This window comes from Linepithema humile, chromosome 1 (assembly GCF_040581485.1).
Source record: "Linepithema humile isolate Giens D197 chromosome 1, Lhum_UNIL_v1.0, whole genome shotgun sequence".
In the NCBI taxonomy this organism is placed as follows: domain Eukaryota; kingdom Metazoa; phylum Arthropoda; class Insecta; order Hymenoptera; family Formicidae; genus Linepithema; species Linepithema humile.
This window is the reverse complement of record NC_090128.1, coordinates 23,610,542-23,636,448: the sequence shown is the minus strand read 5'-3', so window position 1 is coordinate 23,636,448 and position 25,907 is coordinate 23,610,542. Positions and strand designations below refer to the sequence as shown.

At 40.8% G+C, this 25,907-nt stretch overlaps 1 protein-coding gene across 1 annotated transcript in view; it reads left to right on the top strand.

Annotated features, from left to right (window-relative positions):
• The first annotated feature begins 13 nt into the window (after positions 1 to 13).
• jing (AE binding protein 2 jing) overlaps positions 14 to 25,907 on the top strand; it is a 90,800-nt gene continuing 64,906 nt past the window's right edge. Inside the window, exon 1 of the mRNA XM_012367894.2 lies at positions 14 to 1,322. Coding sequence (XP_012223317.2) covers positions 172 to 1,322 — 1,151 coding nt within the window. The 5' untranslated portion in view covers positions 14 to 171. The remainder of the gene's footprint in view (positions 1,323 to 25,907) is intronic.

Genomic DNA, 25,907 nt, shown 5'->3' with positions numbered 1-25,907 from the left:
GGTTCGCGCTTGCGAGCCGAGCCGAGCCGAGTTGAGAGTCGTGTGCGCTGCCGGACCGTAGCGAGGAGCAGCGATAGGGTTTAGCGGTGGCGCGGCTCGTGCTGCTCGTGTGTGCCATAGGAGCCACTGCCGGACACGACACGATCAGAGTAGTGCGCGTTCGTTTACAAGATGGCAGACGACGGTCTGTCCGCGGCGGAGGACGCGACCGCATCGGCGACGGAATTGGGGGACGGTGATTCTCGCGTGACGAGGGAGCGGCACAAACGCCCGGACGCCACCGCGCCGACCGCGACTCCGGGTCCGTTCTCGTCGGGTCAGGACGTTTCTTCCGCGAAGCGCGTCAAACACGAGGACGCTTCTTCCGCGTCTTCATACGAGGCAGACGATCATCGTCGTCCTCATCACGATCGCCGTCATCATCAGCATAATCCTCCTCGTCATTCTTACCATCATCCACCATCACCACCTCATCATTATCATCACTTTAATCTTTATCGCCATCACCTTACCAATCATCGCGACAACGACAACGATCGCGTTAGTGACGAGTACGGCAGTGGTGATGCCACGGTGACCAGTGGTGGTGATTCGTCGTCGTGCGTCGACGCGACTGGGCCAGCCGCGAGCGACGACGACGAGGAGGAGAGCGGCAACGGCGGTGGCATCGGTGTCGGAGCGCCCTGCGGTGGCGTCGGCGTCGACGGCAGTGGCAGTGGCGGCGGCGGCAGCGGCAGTGGCAGTGTCGGTCTGTACCACCTTAGAATCGAGATAGTCCGAAGCGTCGCGAAGGTGGACGACGATCACGAAGACGACGACGACGACGACGGCGGCGGTGGTGGCGGCGGCGGCGGCGGCGGCGGCGGCGTCGATAGTGACTGCGAGGGTGATAGTGGTGGCAGTAATAGTTGTATTAGTAAAAGTGGTGCTGGTGGTGTCGCGGTAATCATGACCGGTGATAATAATAATGCGACGACGCGCGTTGGCGTCGGTGTCGAGGATGCCGACGCGGCCGACGATTCGTCGTCGTCGCGACGCTCAACGTCGAGCGCGGACAGTGTGCCGGAAGTGAACGACCGCGGGGATCACGACGGCAGGAGGAGAGCGAGCGTCGAAACTCGGGAATTGGAATCGGTCGAAGAGATGAGAGTGGCCGAAGACGCTGCCGCGACGAAGAAGGCGGACAACGACGGCGTCGCTGCAGCCAGACACCAGGACAGTCCGTTCAAGGGACAGGTTAGGATGGCCGAGGACACTCTCGTCGGGCCCTGCGGCAAGAAGCGGTGCGCGGATCGATACGACAGCTCCGAGAGCTCTGACAGGTGAGTGAGCGAGTGAGCGAGACGACGGAAAGAAGAGAGGCGAATGGGATGGGAGAGTGAAAGAGAGAGAAAGAGACAACAGAATGGAGAGAAAGAGAAAGAGAGTACAAGTAATTCTATAATAGATTCTTGCAAATTAAGAGCATACAAATCCGCGATCGCGATCGTACGAATTACGAATGAATAATATATCTATTGTGTACTTGGGAACTATGCGTGTAATGTTCATATCGAAGCACGTAATGAATTCCGCCACTACGATAACAATAATAGTCCGAATATTAGTATTACTAAGCGATCGTTGTAATAATGAAAAACGTGTGTAGCTCGCGTTCCTTGAATAAGTTATTTTTTCTCGGCGCGTTTCGCCAGATACAGCGTGCGCTTTCCATCTCGCGTTCCGCCTTGTGGACAAACAGTCGCGATCGCGTCGCGTCGCGTCGCATCGCATCGCGTCGCGTCGAATCACTCGCAAGGGAGAATCGGAGAATCGCCTGGTCTCGCTTTCGATCGAAATTCGTGCGAGTCGCTTTTCGATTACGGTAGCTCCATCCGTGATAGCTTTCCGCTCCGAAGAGGGCTTCGTAATTAGCACGTAGTTGGAGTTCGACGAGCAGAGAGCTCACGGGGGTCGTTGTACCGCGGTTACGCGACCGACGACCGTGTCTGTTGCTGCTGCTGCTGGCCGTTCGTTCGATCTCTCTCCCCGTCTCTCTTTCTCTCTCTTCTTCTCTGCGTACGTGTGCGCGCCGAGTCTCGTGTGTTCGTAAGTTCGTAGATGCCTGCTATCTTCCGTCTCTCGTCCCTTCCGTTTCTCTCTCCTCTTCTTTGACGCTTCCATTGGCCGAGCAACTGATTATTTTGGTGCTTCGCGCGCGTATATCGAGCGCGTCGCCCGCTGTTTTCAGCCGTTCGCTGATTAACGCGTTGCTAACTATAAACAATAGCGCGCTTTTGCAATATGGCACAGAGAGTTCGACGGTAAGCGGTAAGGACTCGCGGTGTGGTATTTAATGTGAATGGCAGGTTGCTATTTATAGGCAATAATAGCTGAGCTTCTACAATGCCGCACTGAGAATACGATTATCTAAACTAAGCTAAGATCCCGAGTTCGCTATGAGATAATTATAGATGTTTTACATTTCAAATTTGTTGTAAAGCGTTGGTTCTTTATTGTTCGTCATTCGACACTATCTAATTGCCGTGTCAGAAGTACGAATGATACGAGGAATTTCTAATATCGATGTTTTAGAACGTGAATAGGCTCTGAGAAATATTACGCACATCTTATATTAGACATCTCCTTTCTCCGCTGCCAACAGTCATGGAATGACATGGCTTTTCCAATTTGTGTATCTAGATATTTGTATCGTTAATTGTTGATTTTATACAATATTTCACACATTTCATATTTCATACATTTTTTTATGATCACCTATAAAATTATTCTCTTTTAAACAAAAATGCTCTGTTAATTGATATCGAAACGAACGTATTTTCATCGTATATTGTCCATTTTTATAGGTCGTAACGCTTTTTTAACAATGACTCGCAACGTTTGTCATAACAATGTGATTTCTAAAATGACTAACAAAAAGTAAATACAACGCAGGACGTTATCTCGAAGCATTACACAAAGGGATAACGCTCGCGATAAAACCTTTTCTTCCTCGCGTCTCGTTTTCTGTTCGCATTCAAGGATCTGCGTGCTTTTTATAGGCGCACGAGACTCGAAATGAGAAAAGTCGACGCGATTAAAACGAAGGAGCGTCTCTCGAGACTTTCCGATTAACGGCGGTTGGTGTAGTTAGTCTCGCGGGTTGAAGTGACGCCGATATCCTACCTACGAACGTGAAGGAAAACGGGTCGCAATAAAAGTTTAGTGTCCTAACGGTGCTTCGCTGTGGTACACTAAACTCTCGAGTCGTCGTCTCTGCGTAGAAAGTCTCGACCCTTTCCTCTCGTCTCCGGCGGATAACCGCATTATTGTTCCTCGGTACGCGCCGACGGCTAGCAAGATTTTCCGGCGCGACGTCGCGGCCAAACTTCCGCGTACTTGTCTCTGCGTGGAATCTTATAGTCGGGTCGAGCAGACGATCTTGTGCGCTCTTACTTGTGTAAGACTGAGAAAAGACTGACATATTTTTCGCGACCTCTGCAACCTTGCGTTGCGCGACGACCTATTCCACATACGCGGCATAGATTATTGTATTGTAAATTCATGAATTTAGTCATTTCCGTTTAATCCATCTAATTTTCCATCTAATCTTCTATTTTTTATCCTCTTTAATTTATTATTATCTTCTTTAATAATGTTTTCTGACGATTGGAAAAAAGTTTTCAAGTACGAAAATGAGTTTTTAGAGAGAGAAATGTTGCTCTGCAGATTTTCACATTTAATTTAGAGTTTTACATTTAAAATTCTAATCTGACCGCAGATTAGAATTTGCGGTCAAGTTTGATTGTGACATATGTGAGACAAATTCTATTATGACACGTTTTTCATTAGAGACAGGATCATACATTTTCACATGTCGTACTTTCACATATGCAAGTTTGCGTATTAATAACCGAACTCATTCGGATGAAGCAGGATTTACATTTAAAATAACGGTTGAGTCAAGCTGACTATGTTTTGCATTCCTAAGGACGTGCACAACAATGTTTACTCACGTCTTTTCCTTTACAATAAACAGATTTCTCTTTTCCTTCCTTTCTTCTCTGTTTTCTGATATATACAAGTTCTGCTACTCTTCTCCACGAGCATGCGTGTATTTGTGTATGTAGCTGATGTATTATTCCATGGAAACTTCACTATGAGAGTTCTGGCTTTTTTAAATAGCTTTATACAGTTTTAAATAGATAGAACAAAATTCTGACCTTTAAATTTAAAAAGTAGCTTAGGACAAATTGAGATTTAAGCTTATATTGCGTTTTAATTTATCCTACTTATTAATTTATCCCAAGAATTTTTTCATCACTTTTTTCAAATTTAAAAAGCTTTAAAAATTCCAGAAAAAATTTTTTAAAGTGAAAAACGTCAATTATAGTTAAATAGTGAAGAGAGAATAGTGCTATAAACATTGAGATAAAAAAATATATAAATTTTTCAGAATTCTATAAATTCTATTGTATAATAACTGTTGTATAATTCTGTAATCCTTTCTATAAACATTTTAGTAAGAATTCCACGGATTATCTTAATAGTGTATAATTTATGGAAAAAAAAAACACTTTTTCTATATACTTGCTATTGCAAAGAATTTAGAAATTTGTAAATCACAAAACCGCATCGTCGAAAAACTTTCGAAATTATAAATATAAATATACCGATAGTACTAAGTTTTACTGCGCAATTTTCTTACCGTAAGTATAGAAAATGTAAAGAAATGCGACATAAAATTTAATATCTAAGGCTCACCCTTTGCAGATGGATGTATATCGCAGCATTCAAGATGTCAGCAAAAATGGAGGTTTATCATTATCTAACCTCGGTAGTCGCAGCATGCATTTTTGGTTTTCTAATCCAACTTCTTTCACACATACACGATTGATAGGATAACGAAAACATAATTGTGTTTTCAACGTAAATTTTTTTTATAAATTAAATGTAATGTAGTAGGGAGTGAAAAATTGGGAAAATTTACGTGAATATTTATATTCTGGTAATCATCAGGATGATCGCGCGAGTGCATGTGTAATGTGAATGGGTTTATGGATTTGGACCGAGAGAGAATCGAGGGTGCATACTGCGGTCGCCGGCTGCTGAGGCTAGACAGCGAATCCCGATTTTCCTGACGCGTTCGATGCTTGTGATATACATCCGGTTGCAGCTGCGAACGGTGAGTTATTAACATAAGTTTCGTTCTTTTCAGCCGCAGTTTTTGTGCTTAAAGTAAAAAAAAAATTATACAATAGAATTTTGGCTTATTAAAAATAAAGTATATGAGTTTCCATGAAATAATATGCCAACTTCACGCACATTTTCTCTTCTTTCCTTATTTCTGTGCGATTAAACGTAATCATTCAACATACTTAACTTTACTTACATTTATACTTTCACATTTCTGTGAAATCTGTAATCTTTCCTCTTTCTTTTTAGCTTGATTTATATAAATTTAATTTCGCATGCAGCTTAACAAAGTGCAGTTGAAAGGAACGAAATGTACAACGTGCTTTAACTCGAGAAAATTAATTCGCATAATAAATTCGTCCCTGAATCTATCGGCAAGTTAGAAAGGGTCATGAGTTCCGCTATACAACTTTGTTCGTTCGCTCGTTCGTTCGTTCGTTTACTCGGCGGGATGTTTGGTCGACGGCGGACCAACGTTCTCTCGTTCGGGCGCACGGTATTATTTTTAGAAGAATCCACGTCCGCGCTCTCTCGGTCGGTCGGTTCCTCTCTGCCGGGTTTACGCGCCGTCGATTACGCTCCAGACTTCACGTGTACTCGTAACTCGTGACGAGATACTATGTAGGCTTATTTTCTTCCTACAGGCTGCTTCATTTCACGTATCTTTCAGTCTTTGGAAGAAAATTTATCAGATCATCCGAAAAGTTTGTCGTGTTTTTCGAAATCAAACTTAACATAAAATATTTTCTATTTTTAGTTTTCATTACAAAAGTTAATCGCTTGAAAAAATCATGTCACTTTTGCACAGTCGTATATTCAATATTTATTTTTCTCGTGCAAGTTGGAATTAGTATCAGTTAATAATGGCATGATCAAACTTGTAGCATTGAACGGGGTCAAATCGATTTTTCTTTGTATGTTTAATTTAATTTCCTTGTTTTTGACATGGCGCTATTTAAGGCTCATGAATATTAGACGTTGCTTCTATTAATTCTCGGCTGGCCGTTCTACATAAGTTAACCTATCGCTCCGTAAATCCAGCGAGGCTTATAAACACATCGTTGGTAATAAACGCCATTAATTACTGTACCGCAAACGTAGAAATCGAGATTGAGCGGTTGAGCCATCGTTGCGTAATCATAATTCATAATTATTTTACTACCACCTGCTTAACCTGTGCGCCTTGAGCTTTCGACGGTAACCTGTATCATCATATAAATGTATTCCGTCAGGTTTCATCCTCGTGTAAAACGACGTGTAGTACGACCGAGGCTAATTTACACCTTCTTCGTGCGTTAACTTTATGAGGCTACGCGCGAGTGTTGCTTTCACGAATCGCGATGTAATTTTCTTCAATTTTTCGTAATTTCTCGTGAATTTGCAGATATCGCGAACGTAGTTTTGTGCCAAGTATATGTGCGAGTTTCGTAACCTTATTATGTTCACTGTACTAGATAAATGATAAACGACTACTTATATTGATATGATATGAAGTAATATATCACTATGTTCATTGATCCATAACAATTTGTGATAGTCGACCCATAAATTAGCTGCACAATTTTATTTCTTTTTGTGTTGCTTGTAACTTCGCCTATTTCTGTACCTTCTCTATAAATGTCGTTCACTTGAAAATCAATAATCTAGAATATAATTAAAACATTACGTTATATAAAAATAAGTATTTTTTCTGCATAAATTAAAATAATTTATCCAGCATAATTTCTGCATTTAAAAAGTCCAATTTAGCATTTTTTATTTTATGTGTGTGTGAATACAATTGGTTATAAATATAATTTTTTCCATATTTTACATAGAATTTTTCAATAATTAATTTGCATTTACATTTGCATTGATTTTTCTCTCAAAAAAGAAATATAAAACGACTCTCACATCTTCGCGGATTAACTATATTCTTGCATTATGACGGAAATTCTATCAACCTAATTTCGCGTATGTACGACCGTAACCATCGCGTATGACTTAACGATGTGGCGGCTAAGAAAATGAAACTAATGGTCTTATGCTTTCTAATCGCCGATTACGACATCCTTCGCGAAGACTGCAGGCACAGGCAATGTTCATTCGCGTTAAGAAACTTCAACGCCGCCTCCGCGCGACGTGTCCGCCTTTCTTTCTCTCCCTTTAAGTTCCGTCGTTTTACGCATCGCTGGAGACATGCCTATTTTTATTCGCCTACACGAGACATCGTAAAGCGCAACTAAAACTGGGCAAAATTACCGGTGTTCGATTACGGGCAGACGTCAATACAGAATCGAAGAGTGAAAATTACACCTCGCAGAGTCACCTTTCATCACATTATAATGTGATTGGAAATATAAGAATGTGTATTTTTACGCATTTTAGTGATGAAATTGCGCTTTTTGTATTTCTTATCGCATCGAGAAACGTTTAATTAGACCTGTTCTATGTTAATCGTTCAAATTTTCATATTTTTTCTATCTTAAAACGCACATTTAAAACATATATTGATTTACTCATTCGTGCAAAGTAACATGTCATCTTTGTAGCGCTAAGTTTAGGTATATTTCGTTATATTTGATGAGTTTGATGACCGAATCGAGCATGTGTCTCTTTCGAGTTGAGTTTTGCGCGGAGGAGTTAGTGGCGATGACCGAACAAATTGCAAAAGAGCAGAGAGGATGCGTAAGCGGGCCGAATCGGCAACAACCTTTACCTTCACTTCGGTTCGCCGCCCGGGTTGTTCCGCTCATTCCATTCACGAATTTCACTTTCACGGCCACGGCCGCGCGACGACGTTCCCGCGTACGCTTCGACTCGCGCGCTGCGAAGACCCGAAATGTTAAGTGCCGAACATCGACATTCGCCACGCTATTCCAATGCTAAAAATATTTTATACGCACGAAACGCGAGATAACGCGAGCCTTGATCTTGACTACGCTTTGATGACCAAATCGGTGCAAACCTCCACGTTCGATGACTTTTGGATATTCAGTGTGGACATTTATATCCACGCGATAAATTCTAAAGCGTCAAACAAATTCTTCGATATTGTAGATTTACATAACCAAGTGAAACGCGGGAGAGAGTGTTGTATATAATTTACATATATCTTAAGCTTGAAAAATTATTGGTGTCATAAATTTGAATCAACTTTTAGCTGGATATTAATCTTAACTTTAAAATGTCACTCTTTTACGTAATGTTATAGAATTTTCAAATATTCACATTTTAATTCTTTCACGAGTTTATATGCAACCACTTTTCCACTTGTTTCTAAAGTTATTAACTCACTCGGCTAACTGCGGTGTAAAACAGCAGCGCTGTTTATTATTGGCTCGCAAGCGAATTCGCTGCGGAAGTAGTCGCTTGTTAAACGGCGATGGGAGTCACTGAAACGACGATCGAACTTGAAATCACCGTGCGAAGCGAGTTTGCACTCGCGACAATTTTGTAACGTAAACGTACAAATGCGCCTCGCGTGCGCCTCCTGTATTGATTTTCCTCTCCGCATACGCGGTCCGCCCATTATCGTTTTTCCTATGAGAAAACTTCGGCACCCGGAATACATGCACGGCGCGCCGCCGCTGGTCTAAATATGCATACATTCCAGGGTTAAAGTAACAAAGTCCGAGTCAAATTTAAATACCCTTCGTGGTTTTTGATTCGCGAACAAACAAACATCCTGTTGAGAATACTTAGGGTTGCACCGCGCGTTTATTTACCGGGACCCGAGAGAAAGAAAGAGAGAGAGAGAGAGAGAGAGAGAGATAGAATACAATAAATCAGTATCGTCTCTAGAGACGACGGAGACTAGTGTTTGTCTCGAATATTTGTCTCGAGAGAACGAAATTTCCGTGTTTTTTGCGACGTGAATAATATTAGCTCGTTTTCAATTACGTGATGTATATTTCGATTCAAGGTACGAACAATATTATTATTATCTTTGTAATTGGCTGTTAACCCAGCTGCGTGTCTCCTGATTTACGCGGGTCGCTCAGATGTCTATAAACAGCTCACGGTTTCTGGATGATAGTCTTGTGCTGTTACGTTACTGTACCTATTTACCGTATATAATAGCAACGGAAACTCTGAAGATCGGAATGCTCCGAGACTGTAATGCCACAATGATGCGGAAAGCACTAGGGATTAATGGAATTAAGGGAAACAATTTTAAGATAAATATTCATTTTTCCCGACTTCATCCGAATCGAAGCATTTTATATATTTGATCAAAGTTCCCAAAAGCTTACAAACTTAAAGTTTCATTCCTTCTCCAATATGTTTCAACAAAAGTAAATTGTATTTAGAATATAATATTTTATAATATTAATATTATGAATTAATACAATACTATTTTATAATATTAATATTCAAGCACTTAACATGTTAAGCATTAAAATAGTCAGAAATTTCTTTAGAAATTATTATTTTTGAATGAGAAAATTATTTTTCTGAAATTATTATTATTGTTATTTATTTCTGTAGTATAACGATGAACTGTTTGTATCACTCTGCCGGATTTGAAAGAAAAATTTCGACGTTCCTCGTGATGAATACGCGCGAATAGATAGATACTCGTTGGCAATAGGCGGCACAGCAACGATGCATGATATGCATCGGTGTTGTTGGATCAATACGCGCCTAAGCCACCGTGCTTACTACTGTGTTTGACCCTCCATCTGTGCAGCAACAAGTTCTTCTGGCTCGGGCTTATAACGGGTGTCCCGCTGCGGACCGGTGGCGTCTCTCCCTCTTGTGCACGATGACGAAACGATCGCACCCCTCCGGATCCCAATTAACGTTCGTTCTACTCGCGACGAGCGGCACCCCTCGCACGACGCAGACGAGAGGATCATCTCTCTTGTCTCCATCTAATTAAAACGATCGCACATTAATTGCAATTAAGGGCAACTTAGCGCCGGCCGGAAGTGTCGGTGGACTATGTGTGTCGTGCGTGCTCGCACCGCCCTGCTATTAACTGCAATTGTAGCAAACGTGAAAGGAGAAAGAAGAGCTTTTGTAATAATAGCATTGAGAATCGCCATTCATTATTTTTCCTCATTTTCATATTTGAGTTAATATTATTATACGTATACGATATAATTTCAATCGTATTACATTTCTGAAGTGTAAAATATATCTGAGAAAAATTTATTTTAATTCGGAAATTAACGGAAATTTATTGAAACATGTGAAATTAACAAACCAATGAGAAAATGCAAAATATGATGCAATTAATAACATTTAACGTAATAAGTAGAATATAATTATTAAATACTCGTATAAAAAACACGATTTAATTTTTTTATATATTACTCTTTTATTGATAAATCACGTCAGAATCATATGGAAATTATGAATTTTGCTAGAGAAGGACGTTCCGTATAGCATCTCATCGATGTTTGGTAGAAAATTGTATTTTTTATGTATTTGCCACATGTCAATCCTGTCATATTACGGTCGAGTTATCTCCTGCGACGACACTTGGACATTTATGATAAAGCATGCTCTTTGCAATGTCGCCAAGGAGACCTCGCAGATCCCGTAGAAGAGCTTTTGCTTGGGTGGTAGCCACGTGGGTAGTGATTAATTGTGACAAGGCGCAAACACGCCGAGCGTATACACACACTATACACACGCCTCTCCTATCCTCGCGTACGCAAAAGGCCGTGTGTATCGGCACACCCGCATAACAAATGCACGTACGTGCACGCACACATGTGCACCTGTGTGTGTCTCTACGGCCTGCGGATTACGTATGTATGTATGCGCGTGGGCGCAACGACGTTCTCTCGCGGGATTTCGACTAGAGAGAGAGCAGTAGTGCAGTCGCGCTCGAGCTACCGCGCTGCGCATGCAATCTCGAGCTCGACGGGCATGCTTGCGCAGCTGGACCGATCTCGGGGCACAGACGGGGGCGAGGCGGAAATGCAAAAATGGAAATTGTGCAGCCGATCTTCGAAATAGCGATTGCTCAACGCTGCCGGTTGCATCGAACGCGATCCGCTGAATTAAAGATAATTTGAATTATCCGAATCTTTCGCTGCGCGTGCACATAAACATATATATTACTGAGAAAAAGAAGCAAGCGGTAACCAATAATTATCACAATGTTGAATAATTCGACAAGATGCAAGAATGCAATTTTAAACCTAATAACGGGGGGGGGGGGGAATAGAGAGAAAAGCTGCATCTATTACTTGCGTGTCAAGATTTTTACTCGCATATTTTTGATATTCTTACCTTTCATTTATAATTATCACTTGAAATGCACGTTGAAAGAACTGATTATATGATATGAAAATTGCAATAGCGTGCAATAAAAATTGTTCCTCCGATGTATAAATTTCACTTCTGCTACGCGCCGTTTTTCCAATGAACAAAATATTAGGTTCTCGGCTTACTGTATTCTTACTCACCCAATATTGAATGTCAATGTTAATGTAAGATGAGACTTAAACAGCCGCTTTTAGCGCTAAATATTACGGCGTGGAACTCGACCACTGCCATCGATATCGAACTCAACTACCGGTCCCATTGCGCAGTTACACGGCGCAGTTTCGTTAGTCGATCGTTTTGCAACGGCGCACGTAGGATAGCTAGAAGAAAAAATGGAAACTCCACTGCAATTCTCCGTCTCTGTCTCTCTCTCTCTCTCTCTCTCTCTCTCTCTTTCTCTCTCTCTCTCTCACGAGGGGGGAGTTGTGTGTAGAGCCGCTCGCCTCTAGATCCCTATCTCGGCTCGAACGTCACGATTAATGTGTCTTACACGTGCGCGTAAGGCCTATATGTAATATCGCGTTACCCAGCTGCAACCTAGGCCTAGGCCCGCGCGCCGTCCGCGCATTTTGCAAGACGCTCGGTTTCGCAACCGACTCTCTTTCACGGACGACGTTGCGACTCGCCTCTAACTCGCTGCGCCTATTTCTCTACGTATATAAAATGCTCATGGGCGCCGGCAAGATTTTTCTATGCCACATATCAATTTCGGTAAAAATATTCAATCAAGACATTTTATAGAAGAGAAAATATATTTTCTATGGATCTCTCTAGTTCACACAGAGACAAGTATAACTTTTAAATAGATCAATATTTAATAAAAATAAATATGTGCACAGTAATATTGATTTTTTTTTTAAATATATTATAACATTGATAGTAATAATTTTGATTATTGTGATATATATTTCTATATTTCTGGAAAGACATCCACTTTTTTACATAATCTAACGAGTTTATTATAAAGTACGTACGCGATATTGTTTCATAAGACTTCGTTCTATTATAGAAAACTGTTCGCTTCGTTCAATCGAAGCTTGTTGCTTATCCGTCGGGCAAACGGTTGCGAGTGCAGTCCATCGCGACGCCCATGCAGTATATCACCGCGCTCAACACGGGAGTGACCTGGTATATACTACGCCGCGCGAGAATTGCTCGAGCGATTTCACTCTCTAGGAATGAGATGAATACACTTTGCGATCGAGGGAATTGAACTTTCACCGTTACCGCGGAAATGCTTATGGACACGCAGATTATGCGTCGTTTCGTGTCTGCTCGCCCACGCGTCTCATCGTTCCTCTCACGGTTATTAATATGCATGAATAAGATGGATCGTGCATTTAACTGCGACCTTAGGATCTCCACGATCGAAAATAGAAGTGGATGAAACAAATTCTCAGTGTCTGGTTTGACGCTAAATATGATTATGCAATTTTGAAGCTTAATATAAATTTCAATTTTGATTGGAATTTTGGACACAAATTCAATTGTTTCAGAAATTTGTATTTTTTTTATTAATTACCCGTTCAAAACTACACGGCAGACACAAAATATGATGCAATATGTCAGATATGAAACACTTAAATCGGCAGTGTTACTTAACAGCAATCCTAGCTCTCCACGAATATTCGATCGTTGAAACAGTTGGGATTCGCGATTTACCGGATCGCGATCGTAAAATTTTTTCCCGGGCGTGTTTTACGAACGCAAGCGCGAGCGATATGCGAGCGGATAGATTGGTCGTGCGGCGTTACGCGGTCGTTGCGTAACAATTGGAAACGAGAGCAGACGCGGCATAAATGCAATTGCGCGCGCGCGCTGCGCTAACGAGAAAAATGTGGGTGAACGCTTTGCAGGCCGCTGCTAACTAGACAAAGGGATCCGGCCTCTCGCTTCGGGAATGCCGGCCGCGGCTGAAATCTCCGATCCAATTAACCATATCCCCCCTCTCTCTCTTTCTCTCTCTCTCTCGCTCTCCTGCCATTCCGCTTCGCTTCCTTCTGCATTGTCTTTCCCCGTTTCTCTATTTCTCGATCTCTCTCTTGCGTAGATACGATTTAGGCTCATTGCGCTGATCACGATGCGCATCAGATTTGCTCATCGTCAGACGTGTAGAAGACATCTGTGATAAAGGAAACTTTATTGCCTACTGTTTATTTTTATAGCATTATTTGGTCAATATTATTTCTCACTTGATTCTTCTTATGTTTCAGGTGAGTGAAACACGAGAGAGGCGAGAGAACATTGTAAGTAATATAATATCGCGCGATCAAATTCGCCGTTCAATGTTTATCGCTTACTCGGAGCTCGATATAGCTTATAATTCGGAATAAATGTATAAATGTTCAAGTGCCTCTAAATGCATCGGGAAATCACCACTTTGTACGTTACATTTCACGCCTAGCGTTATTTCTTCTCGTCGATCGCTTTACATTTCGGCTGAATTGTGCTCCAAAAATGCCACCCAAAGCACGGATTTTCGTCGCGATCACTCTCTCATTTTTCCTTCTCGCCCTGCCGTCTCCATCCATCTTTTTTTTCTTTCTTCTGCTTCCTGCCAATGCGAGGTCGGAAGTATCCCGATAATCCAAACCGAAGCGCTCATAGATGGAGACTGCGGGCGCTCTCGAGATGGATTTTCGCAAACCGGAGATGGCAGGACGAAGGAGCGAGAGGACTCGCAGAAATGGTGGGAGTACCGGGAGGGATGAAGGGTGTAGACGGAGAGGGAGAGAGAGAGAGCTCCCTCTAACACCGCTATTTATTCTCCGAAAGCCTCCGCATCGCTCCACCCGGTCCGGCCTCTACGCTCGATTTCGCGGTCAGAATTTGCGGAATGTCCGTGGCTGAAACCCGTCCATCCGGTTTTTTAATTGCAAAAAGGATCCGCCGAGACTGGAGAGCAGCGGATCGCCGCTGCGCAAACCCGCTCTCTGGACCTTAAGCCCGCCGACAGGACTCGACTCCTTCGAGCGCACAGGAGACAAGTCCTTCGAAGTTGCACGAGAGCGATGTGATTCGAACACGTAGAATGTTGGTCGAAAATTTTTCGCGAACACAAATCGCACTCTTTTATGATCATGAAACAGTCTTTTCCTACATGTACTTTTTAACATTTCAAGATGTTGGCTCATTATTTAAATTAATTACTTGGGCGTTTAATGCTTGGACATACAAATCTCATTATTTATGAGATACAATAATTTCGTCGTTGCAAATGCATTGATTAATGTTTACATCAATCTTTGAAGCTATTTTTATTTAAAAGAATGATTTCAGACCAATTATTTTAATTGAAAGTGATCATATAAATCTAATTAATGCTTAAAAAATGCATCTGCAAGATTCGCGGAAGATAAGTCATAATCCATTTTTTTTAAGTGAATTTCAATGAAAGCTTCGTTAATTCGCAGGCACAGTCGAGTGATAATTATCCTTGCGATAACGCCATTATCGCCGTGGCGTTATACGTGGGCAAGATGAGATAATAATACCAAGACCAAAGTAGTCGTAAAGAATTATCTTCCGCGTGCGAGGGCGCGCATAATGCGTACCAAGGATAATGCACCACTTGTAGCTTTTAATCACCGCCTCTCTTCCTTTCTCTGTCTTTCGTTTCCGTCATTCTTTCGTCTTCTTACTCTTTGTTCCGGTTTTCTGTTTTTCTCAGAAAGCAGAAATACACATCGTCAGCACACACATTTGCACTTCTTTCGTAATTATCTATTTTGTTATCTTTTTTCAAGGTAGATTTATGCGTATTATTAGTATCGCGTGTCAGGAGGAATTTTCACGGGATGTAATAAATCTGGCGTTCTTCTCTATCTTATTCTCTCTTACTTCTCCTCTTCTTTTCTTTTTCCTTTCTCTTTTTCCTCCTTCTTGTATTTTATTTTGCTTTATTCTTTACTTTGTGCCTTTCTCGAGCAATATATTTTGGGCGGTTTGAGTGTTGCGGTTCGGTAACTCATGGCGATGGTTTATATACCAAAAGGATATCACCAGCGGATCGCACCGGATCAGGTTCCCTCGACACTACTACTCTTACGCTCCCTAAAACTGGTTTCGTCATTTAGACCCGCCCCTTTCGCGAATCCTTTTGCCTTCCTTCTGCCATTTCCTTCGGCGGCCCAGACCGGCACCAGGAAGGATACTTTAAATACCCGTATATGCCGACGAGTACGGCTGTTCACGCCTAAACCGTTCTGTTCTCTTAAACCGTCATTTCACGGCATATTATTCGTAATAATTGTGCCTATCGAGTTACTGAAAAAGTTCGCGAGTTTCTAAAGAGTGCGGCACATGCGTACGCATTTACTCGATAATGATGGAACTATTAAAACTAAATGGCTCAAATTTTGCCCATTAATCACTAGGGATACGATTTATCATACATTAAGCCGTTTCTGTTTTCTGTCCGATAAGTAGAACTCGAATTAGGCTCGAATTTCATACCTAATTGAAAATAATTTAACAGAATATATGTTTTATAATCAAATATATATAGGTTTTGTTAAACAGAGTATAAAAAATAAATTCAATATTATAATATTTACACAACAAAATATTTTAATGGAAAAATATGATCATTATAAGAATAAAAAAAAACAATTTTCTGTGACTTCGCAGTATTTTATTCTAGATGAAGACAAAATTATGAAAAATTGAAGTACAAAAAAAAATGCAAAATAAGGCGGTTTTAAGAAAGAAGGGAAGAATTGGCGATATTCGAGCCGATGCATCGTTCTTGGGTGACTGAACTTCACGTTCCGATTTGGACAAACAAGTCGAGTGCGTGCGTGCGTGCCTGCGTGTTTTGAAAAGTTCGTGTGCGAAGGATGTTCGTTCGCGGTATCAGTTTACGCTCGTCGGCTTTTTTCGCAAATGGCGCAAATGGCCGACGACGGCTGGCGTGCGGTCCCTTGACAAATTCCTTATCAACGGCACACGTCGTAAAACTCCGGCACTCTCGCTTTTTTTCCACCACGCCGTGACCTCCCTGACATCTCGTGAGGTAGTCTCGCGGTTCTTTCGGCGCACAACACGGAGTGTCCCTTATCAGACGTACTTATCTCAATTCGTGCCTGCGGCTCGTCAAGACTAAATTATCGTCACGCGTATACACGTCCTTTCGTCTCTCCGTACAGGTTTTCTGTTGTGTTTCTTTCTTTATGCGTATACATGCCTACGTAAACGTGCTCGCATGTTCCTCGGTGTTTCGTGCCATGAAGCGCCTGCATAGTTTCATCTCACAGGTATACCGTCTTTTCTTTTTGTCACTAGAAATTTTATTTCTCTGCTGTCATATTGAACAAAGAAATGTGATTGATCTAATATGTTTTCAAAGACTAAACATTCTGTGAGTTGTTCCACTTCTTTTTTACTTCGAGCAGAAGTTATTTTACGTTTGTATAGAATTCTATTTTTCAAACAATTCTTTCTTCGGCGATAAGTTTTTATGCATTACATTTGCAGGTTTTCGAAACTCATAATTTATCTCACTACTTATACTTACTGTACTTGATTATTACACATCAATTTTAATATAAATAGGTCAGAGATGTTAGATGTATGATTACTTCAAATAACAGGTTTGCGTGCATTCTTCCATTTCCGACCTCTCGCTCTCTTCGTCATTCTGAGAAAATAAATAAAAAAGCATCTGTCGTTCGCGAGTAATTCGACGTGAGTCCTCGAGACATCCTTTTTCGCAACGTGTACTTGCAATATCCGCTTTTTCGACCGCAACCGACAATAATCTGCCAGTTCTTTTACGAACTATTATCTTCCGTTGGCCGTGGCAGTTGGTCGATCTCGGCGACAGCGCAGTATCCGGCGAGGGATCCAAAGGGGGGCGGGCGCATGGACGACGTGGATTTACTAATCAGCCACTCTTCTCGGCGTAAAGCGAAGAAAGTAAGTCTCCTCTTTCTGTCCGATAGTCGCGAAAACGCGTGCGTATATGGAATCTCGGACTCGCGTAAGACCTAACTCGCTCCGGTTATCGCGACCGGCTCGCAACGGTGCGAGTTTTACGCTTGCGTTAGCGCGATTCTGGGTTAACGTTTAAAGTACAAAGTATGTGTTCGGCCGCTTACGTGAAAGTTATTTCCATTGTTATCTAATAAGCGTATTTATAACCTGCACATATAATAATTATAATTATTCGTATTCACGAATTGCGTAAGTAATTATCATGGTAATTATAGTTTTACACATTGTTAATTAATCGCGTAATGATAGATATCTTTTGCACGACCACAATTGATTAATAGCTTTTTTGATTGAAAATTATATTCTGATTCTATGTTTTTTTTCAATTATATCCTCGATTATGTACTTCGATTCGTCACATGCCGATTGTAATTTCTCGTAACCACGATCGTGTTAAGTGCTTCCCGCCTCTCGCGCCAGCTCTCCCTTTTATCTCAGAATTTGCTTCCGCAGGAATTTAATAAACCGCATGCCACCGAGAAACTCGATGATTTTACGAATTTTGTTGGACGCATGTCTCATATAATAATCATTGTTCGGCGGAAACTCGTGAATGTTTATTCTACCATGTCGCGACGCAATATCGTCCGATTAATATTACATCGCCAATTTACTGAAAAATCATGAAGAATTAAATACGACTGTTGAAATATCTGTATTATTACATCCTTCTATAATTTTTTATTATCGAGTGTAGTATTTTATTGCATTTCAATTATCTCGGACATAGTAAATTTTATACTACAAAAATATTCAATTTGCAATAATTGCAGAATGTAGAATTTTAAGGAGCTACATATGAAATTTAATATTTCGGAGATATAGAAATGCAATAAAAATAAATTGATGGAATTATACTCTTGATGATAAAAAGGTCGGAAAAGAATATTGTAATATTGACATATCTTTTAACAATCACGTTAACTTTTCATTATTTTTTATTTAATAATTGTTGGCATTGATTGGCATAATACGTACACGATATTACACATTCGTTTAAGTATCGATTTAAAACCAGGCGACAGCGCAACGCATTTGATGTTCAAGATCGTGTTTGGAAAGCATAAAAAAATTACGTCACACTAGAACGATCCATCGAACCCGGGATGTGTGTGCGATATCTCGACACCCTTGTCGTCCGCTTCTTCTTCTCTTTCTCTCGCATACTTCTCGTTTTTTTTTCGCTCTTGCTCATGCAAGACGAGTGGAGCGGACGTGCAGGAGAGAAAAGGGGCACCCTCGCCCTGAAAAGTGTTCTGCCCTAGGAGGCTGGCCTTTGGACACAACTAATCGATATAGGCCGTTCGATATGGACCTCGGCACAGTACAGCCGCACGCAAAAGTTCTCCCAGCCTTCGTTCTCGATATCGTCGCCGTCGTGCAATGTCGAAGTCGGCCATCGCAAAGTTGCTTCAACAGCTTTGTCTCGCTTGCTATTAATAAAGTCATGGTTTTTAAGTGCCTACCTCTTGGATCTACTTAATATTCTGAAACGATATCCGAAAGAATTCTGAAAAACAAATGCGAAAAGTGTGTAAAAAAAGCTGTCGTCTATCTTCGCCATTATTCCGTATTGAAATTATTATCGAATCTTTGCAAAACACACGCGTTTAAAAAAAAAAAGAAATTTTTTTATTTATCTAAAATATAAATTAAGCCCGAGTGCCTCATATTCTGCAATAATGCAGTTCACCTTTTGTATTGCGCTGCACTAAATTGCTCGCAGTCTTCGACGTTGCAACGGGATCACATCGAAATTGAAGTCGTGATGCTATCTTTTATTAACGCCGCGATCCTGTGATTCACCGACGAAGAGGAACGGCTGTTTGTTTGTGTCGAAAGTGAGATCACTGACAATCAAATTGCAGGCACGAAGTAATAGCGAGTAACGGAGAGGAAAGGAGAGAAAGAGAGAAAGAGGCAAGCACCGTGATATTAAACGTCGACACCTGGTCTCGCGCCGCACCTTGCAAACTGGTCCCTTCCATCCTCGCTCCCCCCCTCCCCCCCTTGTGCCTCTTTTCGCCTAGTTGTACGCGCGCCTTCATAATCCCGTATGTCGCAACTCGCGCCAGATGATTTCCGAGAGGACGATCCCTGCATCGTCAAATTTTCGATGTATAGTATACGTATGCATTCCCGTACACTCGTTTTGAGCGCTATCGCGAGGCCGCATCCTCCGGGCGTCACGCAAAGCCTAAAAACGATCGTGTATAAATGCGGTGTCTTATGGCGAACGACGTGTGGCGAGTAAACCACACGCCTCAAATTTGTGGTATCTCTGGTTATATTTTCTCGCGAACTTTTGCTTCGTCTTTCTTTGAATATGCAAAATAATTCGTAGTTTTTTTTCATCATTTTTCTTAAGCCTGAACTTGACAAAATTAGCAGGATACGTTCTGAAATTGCTGAGATCTTGTAATAAATAATGATGAAATCGAATAATTTTTAATCTTTTGAGAATGTAGCGATATTTTCCGATTCAGCGCGATTGAATTGTCGCATATTTACCGGGATTCACTGAACGTAGAGAGTGTGCTGGCGAGATACTCATGTCATTTAGTATTATAAGCTAACTAAATTTTTAATAAACCGTTATTTTCCCGTACTTTCTGGCTATAAAAGACCTATGTATCTCACAGTATGATATGCTAGTTGACAGAGTAGAATTTTTTATATTTTTTCTATCCCATGATTTCGTCCCTCAAAGCGCACACGAGCGCCGCAGGACATCTCAAATGAGATTTCGAGTTGCTGCCTGGCTATCGTCACTCATCGTTAGCTGCGCCATGAGATTCGGTCCAGAGGCGATGTATTTGAGGGGGCCCCGGGTACAATACGCTATATGAGTCATACGTGACGTGCGTAAACGCACATGAAAGAGCTCCCTTCCGACCGCTATGGTTTCGCTCGTGTTTTTACGATCGAACCTATGATTGCAGTGTTGATAAAGTTAAATATTGCCCCCCTTTTATTCTTTTCTCAATACCTTTTTGCTAATGATATTCGACAAAATTGACAACAATTGCACGTATAAAATTTGGAGAATTAGTTTAGAGATAGCTAGATTAAATATCTAAAGCAAAAGTGTTTACGATATTAATTAAAATAGATGAGTTTCTTCGGAAAATAATGAAATAGGATACTAGAATTTTTTATATTTTTTTACAGATGGCATAATATTCTCGATAGAATGTAAAATATAAATTATCAAGGAAGCGAAATTATATATTATCAGGCAAAATGCACTACAATTATACATTTTATAATTTACAAACCATAAGCCCCTTTCGATGCCTACTTTCATGGTTGTCATTTTGGATGGCGAGAGTGCAGAATACGCAAATAGTCTCCGGGACGAACGAAGAGTATCGTTCGGTGCATCTCTGCCGTCCCTAGCGACAAAAGGGTTGCAAGCAGGGGTAGTACAAGGGAGGGATTTGTCATATGTGGGATTTACAGCACGGGAGGATTAAGGATAGAGGAAGAGAATAAAGAGTGAGAAAGGGAGGTGAGGGAAAAAAGAGGCAGCATTAGGGGCGATGCTGCGAAGAAAATGATGTGCGGGCGAGGGGGGATGACGTCGCCGCAGGGGGTGGCTAATTTAATGACTGCCGATTGGCCATGCATGGAACACACGGATGGGTAGGCGTCTACTTATTCGCGCGTATGATATTTCTACGTGTATTGCTGGTGCACACGCGCGCGCGCACACTTTCATCAATGATGTCGGGGGCTCCCTGGCTTGCAACGTGCACTGCGCACATGAAATTTGTGGTTTGTTTAGAATAAATTTAGTATGTCAAACTTTTACGTTCATTATTTTAGAATTTTTTAGCTCTTTTTTTAATTTTTTAACGTCATTTTTAAATGAATTCAAGAATTTTGGTATTTATTTTCGGGATATGTGTGCTTTGAAAATTACTTTAACGTTATCTAAAGTGTATACATTTTATTATTATGAATTCCATCACATTAACCACGTGACTTTTATGCTTATTTTATCGCACGAATATTGCCCAATGCACTTATAACGATCATAAAATATAGCCAAGAATTTCGTACTCCGTTATGAAAAATGTTAACGCTGTTATGCTAGTGCGTACATTATTCTTTAGAAGAAAGCGCTATGATAATGATTTATTTATAGCTTCCGCATTTGTTTCCCGATGTAGTATATACGCATAGTATATATGTAGCACATTTATATCGCATCTGTGCTCATAATAAAGCGATATCGCTGTACATATTGATTATGCAGGATTGTGTATCGCCATTCGTCGAAAGCAAAAAACTTTTTTGTGATTCAGTGATATCTAAATTGATAGCGGTATCAATCTTTTTTGCTCCGAATACCAGGTATTCGGTCGGTGCATTACCGTGACTCATTGGTTATTTTCGATTAGAATAAATTCCCTCGCTGCGATTGCGGATTGACTGATGATTTTCACGGAAACATACGCGCATCGAGGTTGCATAAAAATTCACTTATATATATATTTATTCTCGTGTATCAATTGCATTAGCCAGAATATGTTTTCCTGCGTGTTTTTTTACCTTGAGCTAAACGATTAGAATGAGTGTGTCAATAGTTAGCCAAGCTTCAATCAGCAACTCTTAGTACTTATCTCGTATTTTTAATTGCGCAGTAGTTGAAGTTTCATAAAAAAAGTATTCTGCTAAGCACCAATTACTCGAAACTTCTATATTTATCAGACTATGTGTTTACGGTCTTAATATTTTTACAATTATATAATTATTTATGTAAATTATATAATTATAATTAAAATAATGAAAGAGAGGGGGGGGGGAGGAAGAGAAAAAGAAAAGATAAGAGGATAATAACTGTGTACGATAAAAGCTCTCGTGGAGAAACTGATTGACAGCTCTCGTTTTAAAATCTATTCTCGGAATTTTCATATGGTGGAAACAGCGTTCTGCGTGATTTATTAAGCAAGTCAAATGCAGATAAGACAAAGAGATAACAAAAGATTGTTTAAAGTGCAATATTTATTGTTATGTATTCGGATTCATAAGACGCGCCGAGTATAAGAGCGCCAAGTTTAGGTTGCGATATGTGGGCGCTCAAGCAATTAGCGTGCGGGCGTGTGCCGATCGTGGCATTCCGTTTTCCGGCTTGGAACAGGAAGCCTGTGTGCGTGTAAGCAGGAGAATATATAAGTACTCGATATATCCATAGACTTATAGAAAATATAGTCACGTTAGTATTCTAATAACTATACTGGTGTAATTATTGAATCCCCTGCTGGTTAACATTATAAATGAACATAACATTTATATTTATTCCACGTGTATCGCATTTTTTTTCTTACACGTGCTGTTATAAGGCCTTTGTGTTTTAATGTTCTTTTTTATATAATACAACAGAGGTTGTAAAGTATTTATAAAACGTTGTAACAGCTGTCCCCTTTAATCACCAAGAAGGATGCTATACAGAATGAATCGCGTTATGCAATTCTATCGATCGGTGACATTAATAGCTGCAGTCGTTTCTTTCGCGGAGTTATTGGCAGCAAGATATTTCGCACATAATAAAAGTTTGTCACGATCCACAAGCCGATACTTTACATAATTATACTTAGACATTATATTTATACATTTGATCGGCATATCAGACGCTCATTATCAGACTCGTTAGCTTGATCATAAAAAATGAAACTGGCATTGCGATAAAGATGAAATTTAAATAGCCGATAAATATTTTTCTAGTAATATGCAGATAAGGGAATAATAATATTGTACTTTATAAGACGTCGATGAATATTTTAAAATATTTATCGATGATATCATGAGAATAACACAAAGTATTCCATAATTTGCAGTTTTAATGCTACTCAGATACAGATTTTTTTTTTTTTTAAATTAACGCATTTGAAGCGTTAATAGTTTCTAAATTATATGTATGAATTTTTGAATAATGAAAAATGTCTATCTACATTAATGCGATCATATTTATATAAAACTGAGTTAGAAAATTATTATCTTATTACATTTTGTCTTCAAAAACGTCTTGAACTTTCATATAAATAACTTCGTCCTTTTTATTTCTATTTTTTTTTTTTTTTTACTCAAAGAAGTTTTTATCATAAATCTTATTTTACATTATTACTACCGACAGTTTGATTCAATTGTTAATTTGTGGACATTCATAAGTCAGAAGGGTTGGCGGTAATTCTAGAATCATCCTGTATTGTCAACACTAATTTCTAATAAGGAAACATAAATCATCCGCGCTTCACAATACGCCTAGTTTAGTCGACCAAGAGCGCCGTGGAGTCTCCGTTATTATCAACAAAAATTTGATTCACGTCGGACATTGATTACCAATCACCGTTTTGGAAATCACGGCGCCGATAGTTGTTACTGTACCTTGATGCACTTCCATTACGGCGATGTCGGGGATTAATTTCCCACGCGCTGTTGCGAGGGGGAAGTCCACCCGTCCTTCGTCCGTCTCCGCCCTTCCTCCCTCGCCCTCATGCGAATTATTTTAATTAATTTCGAGGGTGCAGTCGCGATTCTCTCCTCCCGACGTCGCCTCTTTTTCCGATCGCTTTCGATCGCTTTCTCGTCCGTCTCGCGCGATTCTTCTTAATCCCTTTGACATTCGATATCTTTTTTGATACGTGATTTAACCACTAAAATCAAAAGCGCGGACACAGCGCGCGAGAATATTTGTTAATTACAAATCGAATCGAATTACAGCCATCGAGCTCGATTTGTTTCTGAGTAACCGATAACGTTACGCAAAATCGAGCGATTGTAATTGTCCGAATCTTTAGGATACGCAATACAAGTGATTAATTTACCGTAATCATCCATTGTCTCGATTACCACATTGTTATATCTGTTATAGGCTGGTATTTTTAATGTGTTTCCAGCAAAGGACCAATATTAGACGTAATTGGAGAATTACACTATTAGGTTACATTTGTCTGAGTATTCTCGTATTCAATTGTTTGTATTTTCGTCGCCGCCATCCCCCCCGAGGTTTCGCTTCACGGAAAATCATGCCCCGCTCTCGTTTTTGCGATTCACCAATGGCGGTGTTCTTTTCACGAGACACGCGTACGAGGCTTTATCTTTCCCGTGCCATGTGTCGACGACGCAATTTCTGGGACAGGTTTTGTAAGGGCGGACACGTGCAGCAGTAGCTCGCCAGATCGCAGGACCCTCTGCGATGTTCGTTTTCGTTCACGTGCTACACTTTGTGTTACTTCACAAGCTCATTGTCGTTAACAGTTACTGCTTTAATCTGCCGAAGCTTTGTTATCTTTTTAATATTTTACATTTTTACGATTAAAAATCCTCAATTTTCCTCAAAAGAACCGTGCCAATTGCCATTTGACGACAATCATATTATTTCTATAACAATTGTATTATTCTTCTACGTAATTATTACATCGAGTAAAATAATACTTCGCGAAAATATTTTATTATGGCGAGCCATTCGGCGGTGTAGTATGCTAATGTTAACACAACGATTATCCCCATATGCTAATGCGACACGCGGGGGTATTTTTGTATCTCGGGACAAACTTTATTAGCCCGAAATATAGATCGTCCGCCGATAGCATTACCATATAGTGCCGCGGGTCGCGTCCTACCCTGCGGGATTTAATGCGAAACAACACGAACGGGCGCAACGCGTGGCGCGGAAAAATAATACCGGCATGAGGATGCGCAAAAATGATCGGGCCGGTACGTTCGATTCACGACGGGGCACCGGTTAGTCATTATTCCGGCACAGGTACAATTGTAACGTCGTTGTAATGTCGCGGGCAGCTGCTCTGTCCTCGCCGCGTGCCGCCGCCGCCGCTCCTTCGACCGCGCGCTTTCACGATTATCGTTCTTCGATCGTACGATCGCGCAATATCGTGGCGGATCTGCCGTGTTCTCGTCCAACGAGCGAACAGCTGGTGGAAGTGTCACGAGATACTCGCGCGACTGACTACGAATTGCTGGTAATCGTGCCGGTCGAGTCTGCTCGACGATAACGACGACGGCGATGGGATCCTTCGAAAGGTTTATTTAATTGGCTCATCGCGCGATAAATATCCTCATTAATGCCGGAAAGGAGTGCAAAATAAATACAACTTTGTCGGCATTTATCGCTCAGTTCGCGTCAATGTTCGATAAATAGCGGCAATTTGCGAGGTTCAATTAGTAAAATGCGAGTGATGTAAAAGCAAACAAGTGTTCTCCAAAGAGTGAGAATAAATAACGATACTCACGTTGCGTTCAGGAACATTAAGGGATTTCTCCTTTTACTTTCAAATCGTAAATAACATTGCTTCTGGATTTTTATTTCTTTAGAGATGCACAGATCGCTAATTAAGGCAAAGTACTTTTATCCTAGCGAGCACCGGTAAGAATCATTATTTTCTTTACATATAAATTATAGATATGTTTTATGCATAAATATATAGATAAATATTTATAAGGATTATAAT